Raw genomic sequence first — 20,629 nt, forward strand, 5'->3', positions numbered from 1 at the left:
CAAACAAAGGGTTTAGAGAACTACGAATCCCATAAAAGCATTGGGGTTGGGTGGGTGAGCCTATCCGGAGTGAGGAAGAGTCACCTTGATTCGTTGCATCTGGAGCCTCGAGTGATTAATTCTAGCGCAAGCAACACTTGCAAGCCCGTTATAAAGGTGAGCGCGCTAGCAGCGGTGCGGGTTTCCCCCGTCTTTCCATAATCATTATAAAAAGAATAGTGAGCTGGAGTTTATTTCTTCATGCTGAAATGTAGATGTGCAAACTACGCTTTATGTATTTAAAAAGGGAAGGGGGCCACAATACGTGCATACTCCCACTTTGAGTTGTGTAAAAGGGCCAGGGATAAATTACGTATATTTTCACCCGCTGAGCTTTTAAACAGTTTTAGTAGTTGGGATAAATTAATGATATCCCGTTAATTTTTCCACGCGATTCTTAAACATGGACGTTAGAGTTACAAGGCTATTAAAACGAGAGACTTCAGCTTTGCTTTTAGTAGAGGAAACTGCAAATGGAGAATAGCGATACCTATCAAAGCCCCCCGGGCAGCCTGCAGTCTCCCAACCGTTTTGTTTTAGAATTGCACACCAATTTAAATAAAACCAAAAAAAAAAGGAGAAAAATAAAACAGATTTAGGAGTCGGCCCTGCTCACTTTTCAGCATTGCCTGTCTCACTGAGGTAATGCCAACTCACACAGATGGCTGTGCCTGTTAAAAATGTGGCAACTTAGAATTTAAAACAACACGTGCACATACAAATGCAAAAAATATAACTGAAACGAGTACATGAAGATGCATTAATCCAATTGGATTCTATACATAATAGATACTTAAGCAGAATTGTGAGTTATTTTTATGTTGCAGGTATGATGGAGTCTCCCCATGAACTAATTATAGAATACTATTGACTTTTAAATGCTGTGTTGTTAAATTCATGTGGCCAGCCAGGTTGTATTGTATGTTGTTGCTGTTTCAACCCCTACATTTTTCTTTCTAGTATTTTCCCCACAAGTGGAAGCCCTGCTTTTTTTAAAGAAAGTGTTGATCCATTGGTTGCAACAGAAAATGTCTGATTGGTTTGCTGCCAAAGCCTGACATTGAGCCTGACATCGTAGGCTAAGAGAAAATGACTGGCCCAAAATCACCCAGACAGCTTTCATGTCTATGGCAGAACTAGAACTCACAGTCTCTTGGTTCTAGCCCATAAAATTACATATAAAATCTGTGTACATAACTTCTAATATGTGCTCGTCATTCCATACTGGACTAGGGAAACAAGTATGAAAAATATCTAGTAGCAAGAATATATACTTGCTATAAAAACTTGGATGAATTTTTTACTGATGAGAAAGATTTTTCTTATTTGAGCATTTAGTTTCTTTAAAAAAACTATTCAAATGTCATAACATAGACTCAATCTAATTGTTTTCATATCAAGTAATATGTGTGAGCAATGGTTGTGGAGATGAAAATGTCAGTTGGGATAGTACTCATTTCAACAGTTTCCAGAAAACCTATACCTCTTCCTGTGGAAAGACAATATTTAAAAATGTCATAATCAAGTTGTGCAAGGACTCTTTTCTATCTGTGGAATAATTTTTAAAAGAACAACGAAGAATGTACTTCATGGACTTTTTATTGAATAAAGTCATTCTTACGATCTGTCAAAAGAAATGTAAATTGCACTAAAATCCTTACAGCATAGTGTCATTTACTGGACATTTAATCCTCACTTCATGGTACAAATTCAGTGCTACTTACTCTACAAGGCATCTTTTTGTATGTACCTGTGGGAATACAGGTAGTTTTCGACTTATAACAGTTCATTTAGTGACCGTTCAAAGTTACAATGGCACTGAAAAAAGTGACTTATGACCAGTTTTCACACTTAACAACTGTTGTACCATCTCTATGGTCATGTGATCAAAATTCAGACGCTTGGCAATTGACTCATATTTATAACGGTTGCAGTTTCCCCAGGGGCGCACGATTCCCTTTTGCAACCTTCTGACAAGCAAAGTCAATGGGGAAGCCAAATTCACGTATCAACAGTTTCACTAATTTAACCACTGCAGTGATTCACTTAACAACTATGGAAAGAAAGGTCATAAAATGGAACAAACTCACTTAACAAATGTTTCACTTACCAACAGATACTTTGGGCACAATTATGGTCATAAATCAAGGACTACCTGTATAGGATTATACTGGCAGAGATTATCATCTGTCATTTCATTTATAGATGGGAGAGAAAAATATTAGATTGTCCTATAGCAGCCTGGCATATGAAAATTAAGCAAGCTGCTGATTAAATTAATGGCTCAGAGTTGCTAGGAGTTGGACAGCATATACATTTAATATGGGCCATCGTACAGTCAGCCAGATGTTCAGACTGGATTTGGCATTTTTGTCTACCTATCAAGTCCTTCCCAAGGACCTGGGATACGCAGACGTTGTTTGATGGTGTTAATAGTTTCTTGCAGGATGTAAGCTGTTCTGATAATACTACCTTTTGCAGTTAATTGATGGTAAATTTGTAAATGCTAATGGTATTCAAGTGGTACTCCAGATATTTTGGGATTGCACTCAAGGCACCTATTACCATTGGTACTATCTTTGTTTTCTTTTGCCATAGGTGTTCTACTTCAATTTGCAGGTCTTTGTATTGTGTGATTTTCTCCAATTCTTTCTCTTTTATTCAGCTGTCCCCAGGTACTGCAATGTCCACTGTCCAGGCTTTTTTGTCTTTCTTATCAACAGTTGTTAAGTCTGGGTTGTTGTATGCCACATGTTTGACTGTTTGTATTTTAAAGTCCCAGAATACTTAGCTTCTTCATTTTCTATTAATTTGTCTGTTTTGAGGTTTTTACTAATATTATTATAAGCCCATCCTTGTCAAAACAAATCTTCATGGACTCCAGTAATTGTTACAAACATAGAACATAGAATAGAGTGGGAAGAGACCTTGGAGGTCTTCTAGTGCAACCCTCTGCTCAAGCAGGAGACCCTATATCAATTCAGATAAATGGTTGTCCAATCTCTTGTTGAAAGCCTTCAATGACGAAGCACCCATACCTTCTTGAAGGCAAGCTATTCCATTGATTAATTGCTCTCAACATTAGGAAATTTCTCATTAGTTCTAGGTTGCTTCTCTCCTTGGTTAGTTTCCATCCATTGTTTCTTGTCTTATCTTTTAGTGCTTTGGAAAATAATTTGACCCCCTCATCTTTGTAGGAGCCCCTCCAATATTGGAAAGAGCTACTGTGCTCCCCCTCCCCCCAGTCTTTTCTTTAAACTAGGCATACCCAATTCATATAACCATTTTTGTATGTTTTAGCCTTCAGCCTCCTAATCATTTTTGTTGCACTTCTCTGTACTCTTTCCAGAGTCTCAACATCATCTTTGTATTGTGGTGACCAGAACTGAATGCAGTATTCATCCTCATGCAGAAAAGAATCTTATATAAGTCAGAGGCTTGTGGGAAAGAAAGATGTCCTGGACCTAGCAATATTGTCACATAAGTTTCTCTCTTGCTCTAATCTGCGTGATTTGGCCTGAATATTGGTATTCTGCAGTTTGTGTATAGTGCAATATGCTTCCTTGCTGAGTATCATTTTCATACTTTTCTCTTTTTACTTCCCCATACTTGCAAACCTGTCATTGTAAGAGACAAAAAACTGTAAGACAAATTTATTTGCTTTAATGTCACAGTGTAAACAACGCTTGCTTTTTCTCCTGATAACTTATTATCATTACCTTACATTTTAGATGTGAGATTTGTTTACCATATCATTGCATGAAGTGTATATGTGTGTGTGTGTGTGTGTGTGTGTGTGTGTGTATCGCTGTTGATTGACATGATAGCATCGCTATTATAACCCACCTTAAAATCAGGCTTAATGTAGTTGTGACCTTGATTCTTCAGTTGAAGACCAGTTTCCTGGAATCTCTTGCTATTGTCATGATTGGCTGATTGTAATCCTGTTTCTGCATTGGCTTATGGACAAGGGTGTTTTGCAGACTTCCTGGACCTAGGGCAGGGGTAGGCAACCTTGGCTCTTTTATGACTTGTGGACTGCTGGAATGCTGGCTCAGGAATTCTGGGAGTTGAAGTCCACGAGTCATAAAAGAGCCAAGGTTGCCTACCCCTGCCCTAGGGAAAGAAAAAACAACTTAGTCTTCATATTCAGTTGCCCTCTTTATTTTCTTCTTACTTTTTGTGTGAAGAAAACCTGAACTTATCTGTGGGTCATGCTGTAATTTGAAATGGGAGACACCAACCCCTTGACAGGACATGGATGTACCATGCTCTTGTCCCTGCTTTTGCCAAGACATTGCCCAACACAAGACCTTGTGCTCTAGTGTTGCACTAGCACCATTAAACAACTGAATAATTCAGCTTCTCTCCCTATTATATTCTTATAGCCCTGTTCTCAAATATGATACGGAGGTTTGCAGTGCCAGTATATCTCAAGCTGGGGGGAAGCAGCCTAAGGGCGTTTTGATGATCTTTGGATATAAACCAGCCAGATGATATATGAGATTTTTTTTTAAAAAATAAAAAATTCAGGAAGTGACAAGACTAAGAAAAGGGAGACATGATTTTCTTACAGTTGAACAACCTTCCCATATCTAACTGATTACAGGTAGGCCTCGACTTACAACGGTAGATTTAGTGACCGTTCAAAGTTGCAACGCCACTGAAAAAAGTGTCTTATGGCCATGTTTCACAGTTACAACCTTTGCAGCATCCCCATGATCAGGTGATCAAAATTCAGATACTTGGCAACTGGTCCGTACTCATGACCCTTGCAGCATCCCGGGGTCATGTGATCACCTTTTGCAACCTTCTGATAATGGGAAAGCCTGATTCATTTAACAGTCAGGTCAGTAACTGATTAACTGCAGTGATTCACTTAACAACTGTGGCAAGGAATGTCTTAAAAAGGGGCAAAACTCACTTAATAAATTCTCACTTAACAGCTGAAAGTTTTGGCTCAATTGTCGTAAGTCGGGGACTACCTGTATAAGATTACTTTTTTCATCAGAACATTTTCCCCTTATTCTTAATATACTGAGTTTTTCTTAATTACACAACTTGTATTCTTGCATTTAAGTGTAATGTGAAGATGCAAAAGCCATAAATGGAGGTGTTTAATTGGTAACCTTATTTCTGATGCTGCTCATTCTGTCCTGGTAGCATCATGCCATTTTAATGAATCTAAAGAGCAGAGCTCCAAGATATTGTTTGTGGATGCTTCTGTTCCCCTCTTTGAGAGGTAATTCTGATGCCAAAAGCTTTGAACGTACGAAGAGCAAACAGGCAGAATAACATCGTTGAAAACTGAACTGGGGGATTTCCCATTTTCAATGGTATCTTAATCAGAGCTGAGTGAATTATATTTCCTTTTGTGGTATGGATCCTGCTTGCACAAGAGAGGATTCAGGATGTTTCTGCTCACTTCATCTACTTGAGAAAAATTGAAATGCTCCCTAAATTGCTATAGGCATTTTGCTAAGCCAACCTGTGATTTATTTTATTTTGGTTTTGGTTTAATGGATTGGGCAGACTCCTACTATTGTGGCTTGCAGTTCATGGCTTGTTGCTCAGCAAGCCAATCAACAGTCTGGTGTTACGTAACTTTAATTGTGCCATGTTAAATGGATGAAAATGATGGAAAAGTTTTAAGATGTGTGTGTTAAACAGCTCAGGTAAGACAGATGAACAAAATCCATACCAAACTTTCATTTTGTAAATGGTTATTCCAGAAGTATAATTTCTAGGTAAAGTGGAAATCAAGCATTATTATTATTATGACATTCCCCCCTTCCTATGAACAGCAATTATTATGGCAAAAATCATTTATCAGATTCAGTTTGCATGGAGCACAAATACTGGTAGGAAAAGTCAAAAGTAGTGTTGGTTCATTTTCTGCAAAGTCTTGGGAAGAAATTAAAATGAAAATAGAAGTACCGTAAATGGATGTAAGTACTGTAAATGCAAAAGAGCTGAATTTTCGCCTTCCCTCTCCACAGCATTTTTCAGTTACTTTCTTGGCAGGAACTTCTAAATGGAATTCAGTCTGATTTCTATCCCTGGCATGGACCCCAACCTCCAAAAGTAGACCACAGGCTAATTTGTGTTAGGCCTTGAGGCAAGGCTGTGTTCCAAAATCTCTCCTCCTTTTCAAGGGCTTGTAAAGCAATTGTAAATATTAATATAAGAATGCTTCTCCACCCGCCTGAAGGGCCATGGATTCTGACTGAAGTAATAAGAGTTTCTGTGTCAAATGTAAGCAAAGCACCAGGTCTGATAACAAAAAATCAAAAGGAATCTGATAGTACTTCTTGTAACTAACACATGTTATTAAAAGGCATAAGTTGTGAGCTGTAACTCACTTCATCAGATCCGTAGAGTGGTTTGATTCATGTAGACTTTAAATTAGGATGGGGAGAAAGCTATCCTGATAGCTCATGAAAGTATAAACCAGTGATGGCGAACCTTTTAGAGACTAAGTGCCCAAACTGCAACCCCAAACCCATTTATTTATCTCCAGGTGCCAGGTGGGCGTGGCCCACTGGGTGGGCATGGCTTTGGTGGTCATGGCAGATTGGGTGGGAGTGGCCAAGGTGGGTGTGATCACCTCGATGTTGCTCGAGGGACACCTGTGGGGGCCGGGCAGGGTTGGGGGAGATCCAGGGGGTCTCTGCCAGGTGGGGCGGTGGGCAGGAGGCTCGTCCTGTGGGGTGAGGCGAGGCAGGGTGGGGGTGCCATTGTCACAGGGCAAGGTGTGGCAGGGGCAGTTGCTGCCTGACACCATCGAACTCTGCACACAGAGGCCAGCGAGTGCATGGGTGCCGGGATGCATCTGGCCATGTGGAACCTCGTTGAGTTAGTGGGCGGCTGGTTGAAGAGGGACGTTGCCATCTCCAGGGCATGGCCTGTGTGCCCACAGAGAGGGCTCTGAGTGCCACCTCTGGCACACGTGCCATAGGTTCGCCACCACTTTCAGTCAACTATATTGGTTGGAAACCTTTCAGTCAACTATATTGGTTGGAAAAGATCTGCAGTACTGGAATAATTCTACTTTCTAAGCTTTTATTTTATCTAATTTAGCAGGTGATTTCTATCTCCATCTTCTCTTCCAGAAACTCAAGGTAAGATGCAGTGTAGCGTAGTGGTTAAGGTATCAAACTAAGATCAGAAGACTCAAATTCTAGCCCACCCTCAGCCATAGATTTTCACTGGATAATGTTGGGCAGTTACCCTTTTTCAACCCACTTCACACCAAGAAAAAAAAGGAAAGAAGTCTGTATACTTCTTTTCATTTTGAAATCTTAAGTGAAAAGTGGGTTATAAAATAATAAGCAATAATTAAGTGAATATAGCAGCTATCTCCTTTGCTCAATTTCCCCTTAACAGTAGATCCAGTCAGTTTACATTGTTGAGGGTGGACTTGAAATTTGAGTCTCTTTCATTCTAAACCCAGTATCTTTAGTCCTACAAGCCCTCTTTATTTTAAAGTAGCTACTACTCGTGTCTTCTGCACTTCCATTTATTGGCTTACTGATTTGTGAAAGTTTCTGCTTAACAAGAAATACTGTATGTGATGAAAAGAGTTTTAATTGTTTTCAACTGTGAAGAGGAAGGGAGAAAAGTGAAGGTTGATGGGAGATAATATCGTTTTAAATTGTGATATATGTTTTCATGTTAGCACTTTAAAGCAATTTTGTTATTTCAAAATCTACGATTTTTTTTTTGAACAATTTAAATATTACTAACGTGCTTATACGCAAGTGTATGGTTTGGCTGAAGAAAATTAACTTACAAAATTTATTTATTTTTTCCTCAACAGAGATCATGGCCTTGAAGGAAGTTTCTACCAACAAATGCTTTGGAGGTTTTCAGAAGGTGTTTGAACATGACAGGTTAATATGCTATTTAAATAATTTTATACTGCCTTCTTGTTAGCAAACTGATCACAAGATACATAGACAGACAGATAAAATGACTCAAACACTGCAGTTGTAAAAGTAGCAGTGAAAACATTTGGATAGAAAGACTTGAAAAAGAATATGTTTCTTTCAAAACGAAGAGAAAAGAAAAACAAAGAAAACATTTCTTTTATACAAACCATCCCAACATTTTTATATTTCTCATATCAAACAACAAAACACAAAATAAATACTTTGTTACTTGAGGGGTTCATCCCTCTTAAACTAATCTTCATTTATATTCAAATTCTTTCTATTTCTTTAACCATATTCAAACAAATGTTTAACTTTTAAATATTTCCTCTGGTAAATCCTATCATCTAGTTTCTTAATTCTCACTTTAGCCTCATTTTTTTTTTTTAACCAAACATTTTTCCTAAAGAGAAAGATGAAAGATGTTAGTGCTCTCCTTTGAATGAATTCCATTTACAAGGGAAATTTGCTTGTTTTTTTCTTTTTCTTTTTTTAAGATATGAGAAATGTAAAAATGTTGGAATGGCTTGTATGAGAAAAAAGATTTAAATACTTAACTGTAACTAATTTTGAGAAAATCTTAACCAGTAAGAATGCTTTGAATATTGTGGGGAAAACAAATTTAAATAAGAACTTCGTAAACAGGGATCTATGACCAGGCAACCAAGATGATTAATCAGAAAAGAAATTTTATATTGACATGATTATTATTTGCAGAAACACGAACAAAATGTTTATATTTAATTGTCATTTATTCAAATAATAAGAACTGTATTAATTTAAGGGTGGCAAAAGAGAATATTATTGGAAGAAGAGAAAATCAAGCAAAGCCATAATAAGGACTATAGAATTATAGAAATTGTCATCGATTGTTTTTTAAATACTAACCCAGGCAACACACTGTTTACCAAACATTTAAGGTGATTATGTTAAAAATCAATAAAACATTCAAAATAAAAAAGGAGAGCACTAACATTGTATTTATTAGATTGATTGTGTGCCATCAAGCTATTTTCAACTCCTAGTGATCACATAGATTTTCTCCATGACGACCTAACCTGTTCTTTCAAGTCTCCCAATGGTGCACTCATCTCCACTGTAACTGAGTTTATCCACCTTGCTGCTGGTTGTCCTCCTCTTCCTTTCCACCTTTCCCAGCATTAAAGCCATTTCTGGAGAGCTTTATATAATAGGATATCTGAGCCTGGTCATTTGTGTCTTGAATGGGAATTCTGGGTTAATTTGTTCAAGGATCCATCAGTTTGGCTTTCTTGACTGTCCACAGCATTCTCAAGAATCTTCTCCAATAGCAAAGTTCAAAGTGGTCAATACTCTTCTTATCCTGCTTCTTTAAGGTCCAGCATGGTATAAATTGAGATTAATTAAGTTTGCATCTAAGTTCGGCTGAAATCAGTGGAACATAAACTTTCATAACACCAAAGTTCAACTAATCTGAGATTCTGTACACATTTGGTTTGGAAGAAGTTGCATTATGTATAGCAGGGAGACTTATGAAAAAACTTGCATTAAAGAATGCTGCTAGTCTGAATAGTCCGTTTATAACTAATGTGGGCAAATTTTCTTTAAAAAATGACAGCATCGGTGGTTGTTCTAACATGAATCAGGAGTGCTAAGCATTATTGAAACTAAAATGGTGGCATTTGCTTTCTTGGATTTCTACATTTATAATCCTTTGCCAAAATATTGGGGGAGGGGGTAGTTGTATTGGGACTAGAGCTTCTAGAATAGAGAGCAGCGCTTTTGTAGAAAGAGAATTCTGGATTTATCATCTTGGCATTTTTGGTAGGTCCTGATTAGAGGAGACTTTGTGATTTAGCAAAGATTCCTGTGAATGGAAAGGAGCAGAGAAAGCAATGTTTCTCAAATTACCTTTTCTTCATCTACTCCCAGTGTTGTACCAAATGGTCTCTTTGGAACAGAAAGTACAGTGGAAAAAAAATCAGCAACAAAATGCTTCCCTCCCCATTTTTTTTTTTTTTTTTTAAATCTTCACTTCTTCAAGATTCTTCTGTTAATAAAAGATGCATTCCAAAAAGCATTATGCTGGGTTTTTTTTTTTAACTAAGTCTCTTCCTAGCTCTTTTCCTTATAGCTTAATTCTGTCCTTTAAACCCACTAGAAGTGTGCTTGTCAATTTTTCAATAATATGTTGGTAGTGGTGATATTAAAAGAATAGTTAAATATTATTGTGTGTTCTTTAATGACATTAATTTTTTAATCCCACCTTTAGTTTTTTTTATAAATAACTCAAGGGGGTGAATATACCTAATACTCCCTCCTCCCCCTATTTTCCCCAGAATGGCAACTCTGTGAGAGATAGTTGGGCTAAAGAGAGGGTGATTGGCCCAAAGTCACCTAGCTGGTTTTTGTGCCTAAGGCAGGATTAGAACTCACGGTCTCCTGGTTTCTAGTCTGATGCCTTAATCCCAGCACACCAAACTGACTCTCTATTAGCAGTTTTATTTTCATGCTACATCATTTTGGCTTATCAGGCTTTATGTTTAAAATGTTGGTTGGCTTGAAAAGATAACATGTTATTTCTGATGTGGTGCTCCTACTCTGTTTCCTTCAGTCTCTGTGCTGGAGTGCCTCCCATTCCTTTTACAAGTGTCAATAAGTTAGAATTTTTCCTTAATTATTTAAGTTTTTCCTTAATTATTTTCTGCCAAATTAGTTGTATAGTTTCTCCCTGCAAGAAGAAGACACTAATGATAAAAAGATCTGGTTCAAACATGAATTTTTAGAAACTCTAATTTAAATGCATGATTAGGTTAGGTTAGATTAGATTAGATTAGATTAGATTATTTAGTGCAGGTGTGTTCAACCCAGAGTAGATGGGCCACATGTGGCCCAGGACAGATAATAATGAGACCCCCATGCGATATAATAAAAATATTAAAAAATAAGGGAAGTTTGTTATTTATATACATTAAGTATATTATATACCTGTATATTTATATGTGGCCCAAGACAATTCCTCTTCATTCAATGCAGCCCAAGCAAGGGCGGACACTCATGATTTAGTGTTTATTATATATTAATCAGCCCCCAAAGCCAGAATTCTCTGAGTAAATGGTAAAACTGCTGAAGTAGTAATAAACGGACAAATAAAAACATTATATTTAAAAAAATGTTCTGTCTTAACTGAAATATTGTTCCTAACAGTGTGGAGCTGAAATGTAAAATGAAGTTTGGGATTTATTTGCCGCCGAAGGCAGTAACTGAGAAATGTCCTGTGTTGTACTGGCTGTCAGGTGAGTATTTTGAAGTTATTGTGTGAAAAGCCTGGTTATGATGGTTAAAATTCAGTTGTTTATTTAGTCTAACTAAGACAGCTCTGTAAAACAGACTAGCATGTGGCCTGAGGTTAGGAATCTTTGTGTGCTTTTTATATGTGAATCAGTATTGAAGAAGACAGATTTTCTGTATTGTCAGCTGAGCCTTGTTGAGTATTAGGCAGAATTTCTAATACTCTGGCTTGTTGAAATAGATGTTTATATCTGGGCAACATAGAGATAGAGACACACAGACAGGCAGACAGATAGACAGACATGAAAGGTGTCCTTGCTCGGGAGATGCCTTTCCAGCTTTGTTTCTCTTTCTGCTGATCTATCACATGTTAAAAAGCTCTGGGGCTTCCCTACAGTAGATCTCTTAACAAAAGGGGAGCCATACATCCTCTCTGTTTGTAGCATCAAGGAATTAAAGAAAGGCCCTTGATTTCACTACTGACCTTCTCTGCATTGAATACTACTTCTCAATCTAAATCAGTGGTTCTCAACCTGTGGGTTGGGACCCCATTTGGAGTCGAACGACCATTTCACGGGGGTCGCCAAACAACGCAGTCCACCATTTTTTCCCCCTTTTCCTTAGCTGTGCTACTCCCTTTTATTCTATTGGCTTTTGAAAGCCAATAGAATAGACTCTCTTGAATAGAGTCTAATTCTATTGGCTTTCAAAAGCCAATAGGAATTGTCCAGGCTGTCTCTGCCCTGCTGAGCCCACCAAAAGTCCCATTCTGCAAATGGTGCTGCACCAGTTGAGTAGTCCTCGACTTACGACCAGTTGGGGGTCGCAGCATTAAAAAGGTTGAGAACCACTGATCTAAATTATTGTATACAATTGAGTATTTATTGGACTGTAGCAGTTCTGATTTGGGGACTTGGGGGGGGCAAGGAGAGTTACTACTCATTTATTTTCCTTATTTTAGCTTGCATGAGAATCATTGCAGCGGTTCTGGGAGTTTTATGAATTTATGTCTTATTTGTTTATGATGACTGTAAACTAGCCAGAACCTGGTGATTGGAGCAGTATATACAGTGTTTCTCAGCCTTGGGAACTTTAAGAGGTTCAACTCCCAGAATTATTAAAGTTCCCAAAATTTAGGAACACTTGAGCATATAAATACCTAACTAGATCTGATCATTGGAATCTAGAATCCAAATAAAGATTCATTCCCCCCCTCCCCCCATGAAATGAAAATGTAACCAGGAATGTTCTCTTATTTAGGCACAGAGAATATCTTCCTGGCCTAGGGATAAAGAATGCTGTTGGCAGTGCTTGTAATATAGGGTGCTCTGCTCTCTTCTCAGGGCTCACTTGTACAGAACAAAACTTTATATCTAAAGCTGGTTTCCATCAAGCTGCAGCTGAACATGGCCTTATTGTGGTCGCTCCAGATACCAGCCCACGTAAGTGGTTTATTAAAAAGCACCAGCTTTTAACTGGTTTACTCATTGCTTTGTTCGATACAGATGTTCTGACTCTAGTAGACTTAATCCAGGTTGTACAGGTAATCCTCAATTTACAACCAGCTATTTAGCAACTATTCAGAATTACAATGGACTTCCCTGGGGGGGGGGTACTTAGAACTCAGTTCCAAAGTTCCAGTGGCTGCTGTCCCCTCATGGTCACATGACCACCTAGCTGGTGTTTGGCAACTGTCCTACATTTATGGCTCTCTGCAGCATCCTGTGATCATGTGGGACAGTTTGACAGTTTTGTGGAAAACTGGAATTTATTTTCAATTTTCAGCAAAACTGGCCCCATAACAAACTATTGGTTCATTTAATGACTGCTGCAGTCACTTAACACTTGTTGCAAAGTAAGTTATAGAATTGGGTCGGTCATGTGGGTAACCTAATTTATGACTGGGCAGGCTTCATTACGGTTGTGAGGACTATCTGCAGGTACAAATTGTGTATAAATAGTACTTATTTTATCTGGTGAAAATTTCAGGTTTAGGGTATCTGCTGCTACTTTTGACAATAACTGGTTTAAACTTTCTCAACATTAATAGCGGAAATTATTATCCTCCTGTCCCGCTTTCCCTACGTTTTGCTCCTGAAATGAAGTAGTGGTCATTGAGTAGCATGTCTAGCAAAGAGGCTGAACAGCAGATCATTTTGGGGGATGGGCTTCTTGTGTATAACTGTAGCCAGTTTATCAGTGACTGGGTGATCCTGTTCCACTGACAGCCATTAAATTTAGCACATTGGGGGTCTTTCATCAATATGAATGGTAGATAGATTTTGAAGGAGGTCCTGTAGGTATAATTCGAAGACTAGGTCGTGAACTATAATGGCTACATTCCTACATAAGATGAATATTTTCTGGGCGGGCTCTTTCTGGATTAAGAGCGATCCAGTCATATGGTAATAAGTTTTTCCAAGAACTTGTCATGTTACTGGGAAAAAATGTGCACCTGCATTGAATATCTGTCTTTTCTTACCACACATAAAGCCAGTTATTGAGCCCTTACTTCAAGTTTCAGAACTGACTTTCCGCAGCTCAGCAAAGTTTCTGCAAGGATTTTAGAGTTACCAGGTATAGATTTTTCTGCATAGCAGTTAGTTTCAGAAGATATTATTGATTTTGAGATAGCTATTTTCCCCCTAGCCCTGTGGTTAGCCCTCCTCCTCATGAAGACAAAGCATTAGCCTCTGCTCCTGTACTTTGCTGATTATTGATATAACATTTTTTCCCTGTGGCAGGTGGATGCAATATTCAAGGAGAAGATGAGAGCTGGGATTTTGGCACCGGAGCCAGTTTTTATGTAGATGCCACAGAAGAATTATGGAAAACAAATTATCGCATGTACTCTTACATAAAAGATGAGGTAATTAGAATTACATTAATCTAAATTGGTGATACTGCCCTCTGGAGGACATTTGAATTATGCAGAGGGATGTTGGATGAGAGCTGGGGTTGGCATAAGATGACAAGAGAGGGTAACAGGAGGGGGATTAGTATAATAAACGCAGGAGATTATGCATCACTTATCCATCAAATGTTATTGTGTGTGTGTAAAACTTGCACTTTGATTATTATAAATATATCATTAGATGCTCAAAACAGTATCACGCTTTGGACTGCTTTGACTGCATGCTGTGACTCATACGATTGTGCTGGGTATTAGTGCAACTATATGATTCACAAAAGCATGTGTGGACACTTGGCTACACATTAAATATTAAAATATTAAGTTATTACTATGATGACTTGTAACTTTGAGACTTAACTAATTGTTAGCAAAGAAATAAATGCGCAATAAATATTTTTTAAAAGAATTGTTAGTCACAAACACACCGAGGGCTGTGGGTGTTATGAAGAATTTGAAACAAGTAAGGGGACAGTGACTCTCAAATGTTTGAGAAATGCTGATAAAAAATGAATTGAAGAAATTGAAGAAAAGAGGGTGAGGAAAAAGTGGAGGGTGGGTGGGAAAGAGAGAGTGAGATCTACAATTACCATAATATAATTACAGACTGTAGTATAGTATTAGTAAAGATGCGCTAGTTCAATTTTCTCTCGTTTATCTCAGTCTGATCGCAGACCAGTGACTTTCTGGTTTACTTCAATGCAAGAAATACAACATACATTTCATTGAGGATGAAAGGAGTTACCATGCTTCTTGAATGCTCCCTTAATATATTAAGGGCTTTAAAAGTACATCTATGATAAATTTACTAAAGGTTTACTCATCTGTATCTTTTAAAAAAGCCTTGTATGCTGTAAACCTGCCACTTTTAGACACAGTAATTGACAAAGAACCATTTATTTCTATGTAGATGAGAGTAAATATGTGTTTTCATCTTATGCAGGAGAAAATGTAAGCATGCTGACTTTTTTTTTCTTCTTTGTCTTGTTAGTTACCTGATCTGGTCAATGCCAATTTCCCAGTTGATTCTGGAAGGATGTCAATTTCAGGCCATTCCATGGGAGGCCATGGGGCTCTCATCCTTGCCCTAAAGAATCCTGGAAAATATAAAGTAAGATTCAAAGTATTAATGTGTCAAATTAAAATCAAGGAATAATTGATAAGTTTGTTTTGGTCTGGCACCTGGTGGGGGAAGGGTTGTTATGTTTTTATTCTGGTTTTTACTGGTTGTTTAACCTCCCTAGGAGCTGTGTGTGCGATAAGCAGCCATGTAGGTTAAATACACACATACATACATAAATACAGTAATCAAGACAGGATGAACTAATGTTGGTTTTGAGAAGCTTTGGGGCAAATGTTTAAAAAAGAATGTGACAAGATTGTAAATATTTAGACTGTCAACAAAAGTCTAAATAAATCAGTTCAATGGATTTAATAAAATTGAGGGAGTTATTCTATCTATCTATTACTCCACCCTTTATTGTGCCCCCTAAATGGGTTTTATTCCTAAAATACAATATGAAGAGGCTATGAGAAATATTTAGAGAACTGTGTACTTGAGCTGAGCTTGCATCCAGACCCCAGTCATTATGATGTACACTGCCCAAAGTCACTTGTTGAGATGGACAGGTATAGAAATCAAATCAATAAATAAAGTTTTCGTTTCTTGGAAATGGGACATCTCCCTCTTTGGAGCCAGATGAAGTTTCTTAGAGGGCCCCCCTGTTACATTGCCTTATAACAGTGGTGGCGAACCTATGGCCGGTGTGCCAGAGGCGGCATTCAGAGCCCTCTCTGTGGGCACATGTGCCATTGCCCCAGCCCCACCTCCCCTCGCAGCCCCCTCACCAGCAGCCTCCCTGGAGGAGAGTCGCCCCTGGGTGCGGCCTGCATGGAGCAGCACAGCCAAGGACATAAACAGGCAGCAGGGAAAAGACTCCGCCCTCATGACTTATAGCGTGCAGATGATGCTGTGGGCGGAGGGCATGGGTGCCATGGCGCTGCTCCCTGGGCCATCTGCGGCGGGCCATGGAGGCGGTGCATGGTCCTGCGGGCAGGTGGGGCAGGAGGCGGGCAGGAGCGGAGCAGGCAGAGCGGGGGCAGGGGGTAGTTTTTGGGCACTCGGTCTCTAAAAGGTTCGCCATCACTGCCTTATAATGAAGAATGGCAGGCATCCTTGTGTAAAGGAAAGGAAAATATATTTTGTAAAATAAAGTTAGAAACAACTATACTGTCTCAAATTAATCGTTCAAATATTAATTTGAAAATCTTTGCTACCAACCGGATTAAACGTCTTTCAAGAAGCAGCTATTTCTTTAGGTAGAGGTGTCAATGCTGTTATAAGTATGAAATTGGAAAATTGGTATTACTAATCTGGGTTTTTGTTCAGTCATCTGAATTCTGCCTTAATTGTATATCCCACTCAGTGCTGAGTGATTAGAGCAACTTCTTAAACATGTGGAATATATGGGCTTTATAATTAATATCGGATGTGAGACGTCTTATTCAAGATACGATCTGAATAGATATTTTTGCCATGTTGAATTGTATGATATAAATTCAACAATAACAAATGTTTACTATGTCCTAGTAAACACTAGAGCTTTTTAAAAAGAGATTGGACAACCATTTGTCTGAAATGGTATAGAGCAGGGGTATCAAACTGCCAGCCCATGGGCCAGATGCGTCATCTGGAAGCTGCACCCACCCCATTGCCAGCAATGGCAAAACCATCCCAATACATTGTGCAACGTCATGTGATATCATGAGTTTGACATGTCTGGTGTAGTTTCCTGTTTGAGCAGGGGGTTGGACTAGAAGTCCCTTCCAACTCTGTTATTCTTGTATTCCCATATATCTTTTAAAATAATTTAATTGAAAGTTTTTACATAATTAGATGATAAAGAATAAACATATAAAAGAAAAACAAAGCAAAGATAGAAAAAGTGCTAGAAGCAAAGAGAAAAAAGAAAAGTTAAAAAAGCAGTTTCCAATTTTTTTTACGTCAATTACAAACAAGCTTTTATCACTTCCCTCTTTAGAACTATGTACTGTATATCTAACACATCTAAGTGGAAAAATAAACAGCTATGTTCTGGAACTCTATAAATGGCAACTTCATAAATGTTTATTAGAAGAAAAATAATTTTCACATTGTAATGCAAGAACTTTGAATCTTTAATCATCAATATTTAAATAGTCTGTTTCAGCATTTGCTCCAATCTGCAACCCAGTGCAGTGTCCATGGGGGAAAAAGGCTTTTAGTGGATATCTAGGATCGAACACCACGAATTGGGAAGTATGTACTGAAAATGTCATCCCATATATAATATGGAATAAGTTGCAGTTGTTTTAAAAATGTCAATAAATTATTTCTATCAGTTCAAAACTAACCATGCAGAGTCCAGTTGTGATTCCACCAGCAGACAAAGGTTATACAAATCAGCTTTCAGCATTCAAAAACACTCGTTATATCAGTTTTGTTAAAAGTATGCAGTGTTTTTAATTCAGATCATTTCAAATTTAAAATTCCCTATTTTGAGTTGCAATCAGTTCCCCATTCAAAATGCTTTGATTGTTTGGATGTGTTTTGCGTCCAAAGCAACTCTGTTTCATTTTAGAAATGCCCTGTTTTCAGGTGCAAGTGTTTCCAGCTTTGATATGGTTGGAAATAGTTTCTTTTGAAAGCAAAAGATGTGTTTTCAATTTGAAAATATTTGTACACCTGTAGATATTCCTTATTCATCTATTTTTGACTGAGTTTTTAAAGTAATTATAGCTATCATTTTATAGCTAGCGATTTACAATCTGGATGTTGACTTTAAAAGCAGCTACTGCCAGAAAAAATGGATTAATACTTATTTGTTGATGCCAGGGAGATGTGAGGTTGGAATGCTAGATCCTTCTGTTTAATACTTCTGACAGATGAATGCCAGACTGAAAGTATTTTATTCTTCCAGCTGGTAGTGGCTGCAAATGAAAGGGAACTTGTTCCCTTCTTGGGATTTCTAAAACCAAAGGGAATTCAAATTATATGCATTCCATTGTACCTAATAGATGCCAAGTGGTTATAAGCCAGTTGTGTGAAATTGCTTTTTGTCTGCGCTCCCCTTTGTCTTTCTCACCTTATATGAGCCAGGGTGGCATAATGGTTAGAATCCCAGCAGTTCAGCAGTTCGATTCTCACTGGCTGAAGTTTGACTTCGCTTTCCATCCTTCTGGGGTTGGTAAAATGAAGACCCAGATTGGTGGAGGCAACAGGCTGACTCTGTAAACCACTTAGAGAGGGCTGTAAAGCACTGTGAAGCAGTGTATAAGTGCTATTGCTATGGCTATTAATCTGGCCAGGCTGATGCTATTGTTAGAAGTTAATGCATTTTTTCTTCTCGTAGGCCTACGATGCCACACACATTGCGAAAACCTATCAAGGCTCTCCTCTGGATATCCTAATAGACCAAGGCAAAGATGATCAGTTCCTTACAGCAGGACAGTTACTACCCGATAATTTCATTGCTGCTTGCACAGAACAGAAAATCCCAGTAGTTTTTAGGTTGCAGCAGGTAATGCTCCAAAGCTGGGTTTTAGTTTGTTTGCATGTAGTGCTTAAATCTCACTCGGAAAGGGACAGATAAGTAAAAAGTGATTATTTAATTAAATGGGTTTTTAAATAACCACATAGGTTTCGAGAAACTGAAAATCTAGGTGTTAGAATTGTGCACGGATCATACAGATTTTCCCGTCTCACTAAATGTTGAGCTAAAGCATCTAGGAACGTTAGTGGTTAATCAGACTTTTTCTGGCTTTGCTCTACACTGACGAATTCTGGCTTGCCGATAATCAGCTGCATGCTTTGGTCTGTAGCCCATTCACTCCCAGTAACGTGAATGTTAAAGAAGAAACTCTTTGTTCTGGTTGGTTGCTCCCAAACCAGCTGGAAATCATAAAAAAATGTTTGTACTTGGATTATGATTTCTGTGTCTTCAGTGCAGTACTATCAACTAAAGTCAAACCTTTTAGAAGGGAGGAACAAAGTAGGAGAAAAAGAATTACATGTTAGGAACTCAGCTAATTCATAGGAAATCTTTCAGAAGCCCAGTTACAGTGCAGTGTTGAAAGAAAAGCCACTGCCTGATTAGGTTTAGGATTGACACGGCTTTAAATAGTGGCTTTAAAGATTTGGAATGTAATTTTCTGGGTTTGCAATATCAGTGAATGAGAGACTCCTATGAGGTTAAATATTGTACACAAAGGAGAAAGCCATGGGTGTGGAAGAGTTTTCAAATTCTGCAGTTGTTTACAGTTTCAGATGGGCCCTCCGCCTTTTCCCAAAGAATTTTGACTGTTTTGGAACCATTCCAAACTTGGAATGGCTGTTTCAATTTACAAGTATTTGGAACATTTCCAGAACAGGATCAGCACACTCACAATAACGTTGAACAGGTGTTTCAGGTTTGAAACACTGTGCACCCAATTGGCCATAAATTAAGTTTTAAAAGAAATATTAAACATTTATACTACAATCCTATGCTTTCCGTTGAGGCTTGTGTACAGCTGGGTATGTATTACATGAGATTAAAGCCTTAGATTCCTGTTCATTTGAGAAACTCATGAGGAGGTGATTTCAGATCTTACCATGTGCTTGTGATTCAGCTCCCCTTAGTGGTGGAGAATATCTTCTCCTGCCAGAGTGATAGTTGTAAAGGAGTCTTACATGCATATGCTTCTGACATTGTTGCTTGGTTTTTGAAGCCATCTGGTCTTTTTCTCTCTTTAGGGCTACGATCACAGTTACTACTTTATTGCAACGTTCATTAATGACCATATCAGACACCATGCCAAATACCTCAATGCTTGACTGAGTCTCCCTATGGGAACGTCTGAGAATAAAAAATCTTGAAGAGATCAGTGGAAATAAACAGCAAAGATTCTCTCTGTGATTACTATTTCTACAAATTGCAATGAAGTCCTGATGATTCAAAATAAATATTTTTAACATGCTTGTCTAATTTTGAATGAATTAGATCATCACTCTTTCAGATACACAAAGCAATAAAGACTGCAACTGTAATATGGATATATAAATTTACATACTTTCATGTTCATGTCCCCAGGCATACCTCATGGTTATATCTTACTACAGAGGTCTCCAACCTTTCTGGGCTTGCAGCCGGAGGGAAGGAGAGCAGCTTCCAAATTGGTGGACATGCACATGCATGCCCACGCACACAAACAGGGCCACATCCACTAGCACGGCACTAGCAGTCCCATTTGCACATGCGCTAGCGCCGTCCACATCATGAACTGCTGCATACCCATGGCGGCTAGTGGCCCCGTTCAAACATGCGCAAACAGGCTGTGCATACCTGCTCAGCGCTAGCGGCCCCAGTTGTGCCCACACACATGCACAAATGTCACGGGTGCTACACAAGTGGGAATGCGCGCCCATACATGCGTGCACTGGCCAGCCATTTCCGTGGCC

At 38.4% G+C, this 20,629-nt stretch overlaps 1 protein-coding gene across 3 annotated transcripts; it reads left to right on the plus strand.

Moving 5' to 3' along the window:
- Positions 1 to 26: 26 nt before the first annotated feature.
- On the plus strand, positions 27 to 20,156 carry ESD (esterase D). 3 transcript variants are annotated; one of them, XM_039353311.1, is made up of 10 exons: positions 33 to 156; positions 7,120 to 7,160; positions 7,859 to 7,931; positions 11,157 to 11,245; positions 12,584 to 12,682; positions 13,985 to 14,109; positions 15,143 to 15,262; positions 17,351 to 17,449; positions 18,543 to 18,710; positions 19,925 to 20,156. In XM_039353311.1, the coding sequence occupies exons 3-10, from the start codon at positions 7,864 to 7,866 to the stop codon at positions 20,003 to 20,005; spliced, it is 849 nt and encodes a 282-aa protein (XP_039209245.1). In that variant the 5' UTR covers positions 33 to 156; positions 7,120 to 7,160; positions 7,859 to 7,863; the 3' UTR covers positions 20,006 to 20,156. The 3 variants fall into 3 exon arrangements, with proteins under 3 accessions (XP_039209244.1, XP_039209245.1, XP_039209246.1); XM_039353312.1 differs by having other exon boundaries at positions 7,123 to 7,160; XM_039353310.1 differs by lacking the exon at positions 7,120 to 7,160 and having other exon boundaries at positions 27 to 156.
- The last annotated feature ends 473 nt before the right edge of the window (positions 20,157 to 20,629 follow it).

This window comes from Crotalus tigris, unplaced genomic scaffold (assembly GCF_016545835.1).
Source record: "Crotalus tigris isolate CLP2741 ecotype Arizona unplaced genomic scaffold, ASM1654583v1 scf7180000018510.657491, whole genome shotgun sequence".
Lineage (NCBI taxonomy): Eukaryota > Metazoa > Chordata > Lepidosauria > Squamata > Viperidae > Crotalus > Crotalus tigris.

Excerpts from the sequence above, each read along its gene's own strand:
- ESD (XM_039353310.1), top strand. The coding sequence starts at position 7,864 with ATGGCCTTGAAGGAAGTTTCTACCAACAAATGCTTTGGAGGTTTTCAG. Across the intron at positions 17,450-18,542 it reads CGAACACCACGAATTGGGAA|GCCTACGATGCCACACACAT; the intron begins GTATGTACTGAA and ends TTCTTCTCGTAG. Across the intron at positions 18,711-19,924 it reads TAGTTTTTAGGTTGCAGCAG|GGCTACGATCACAGTTACTA; the intron begins GTAATGCTCCAA and ends TTCTCTCTTTAG.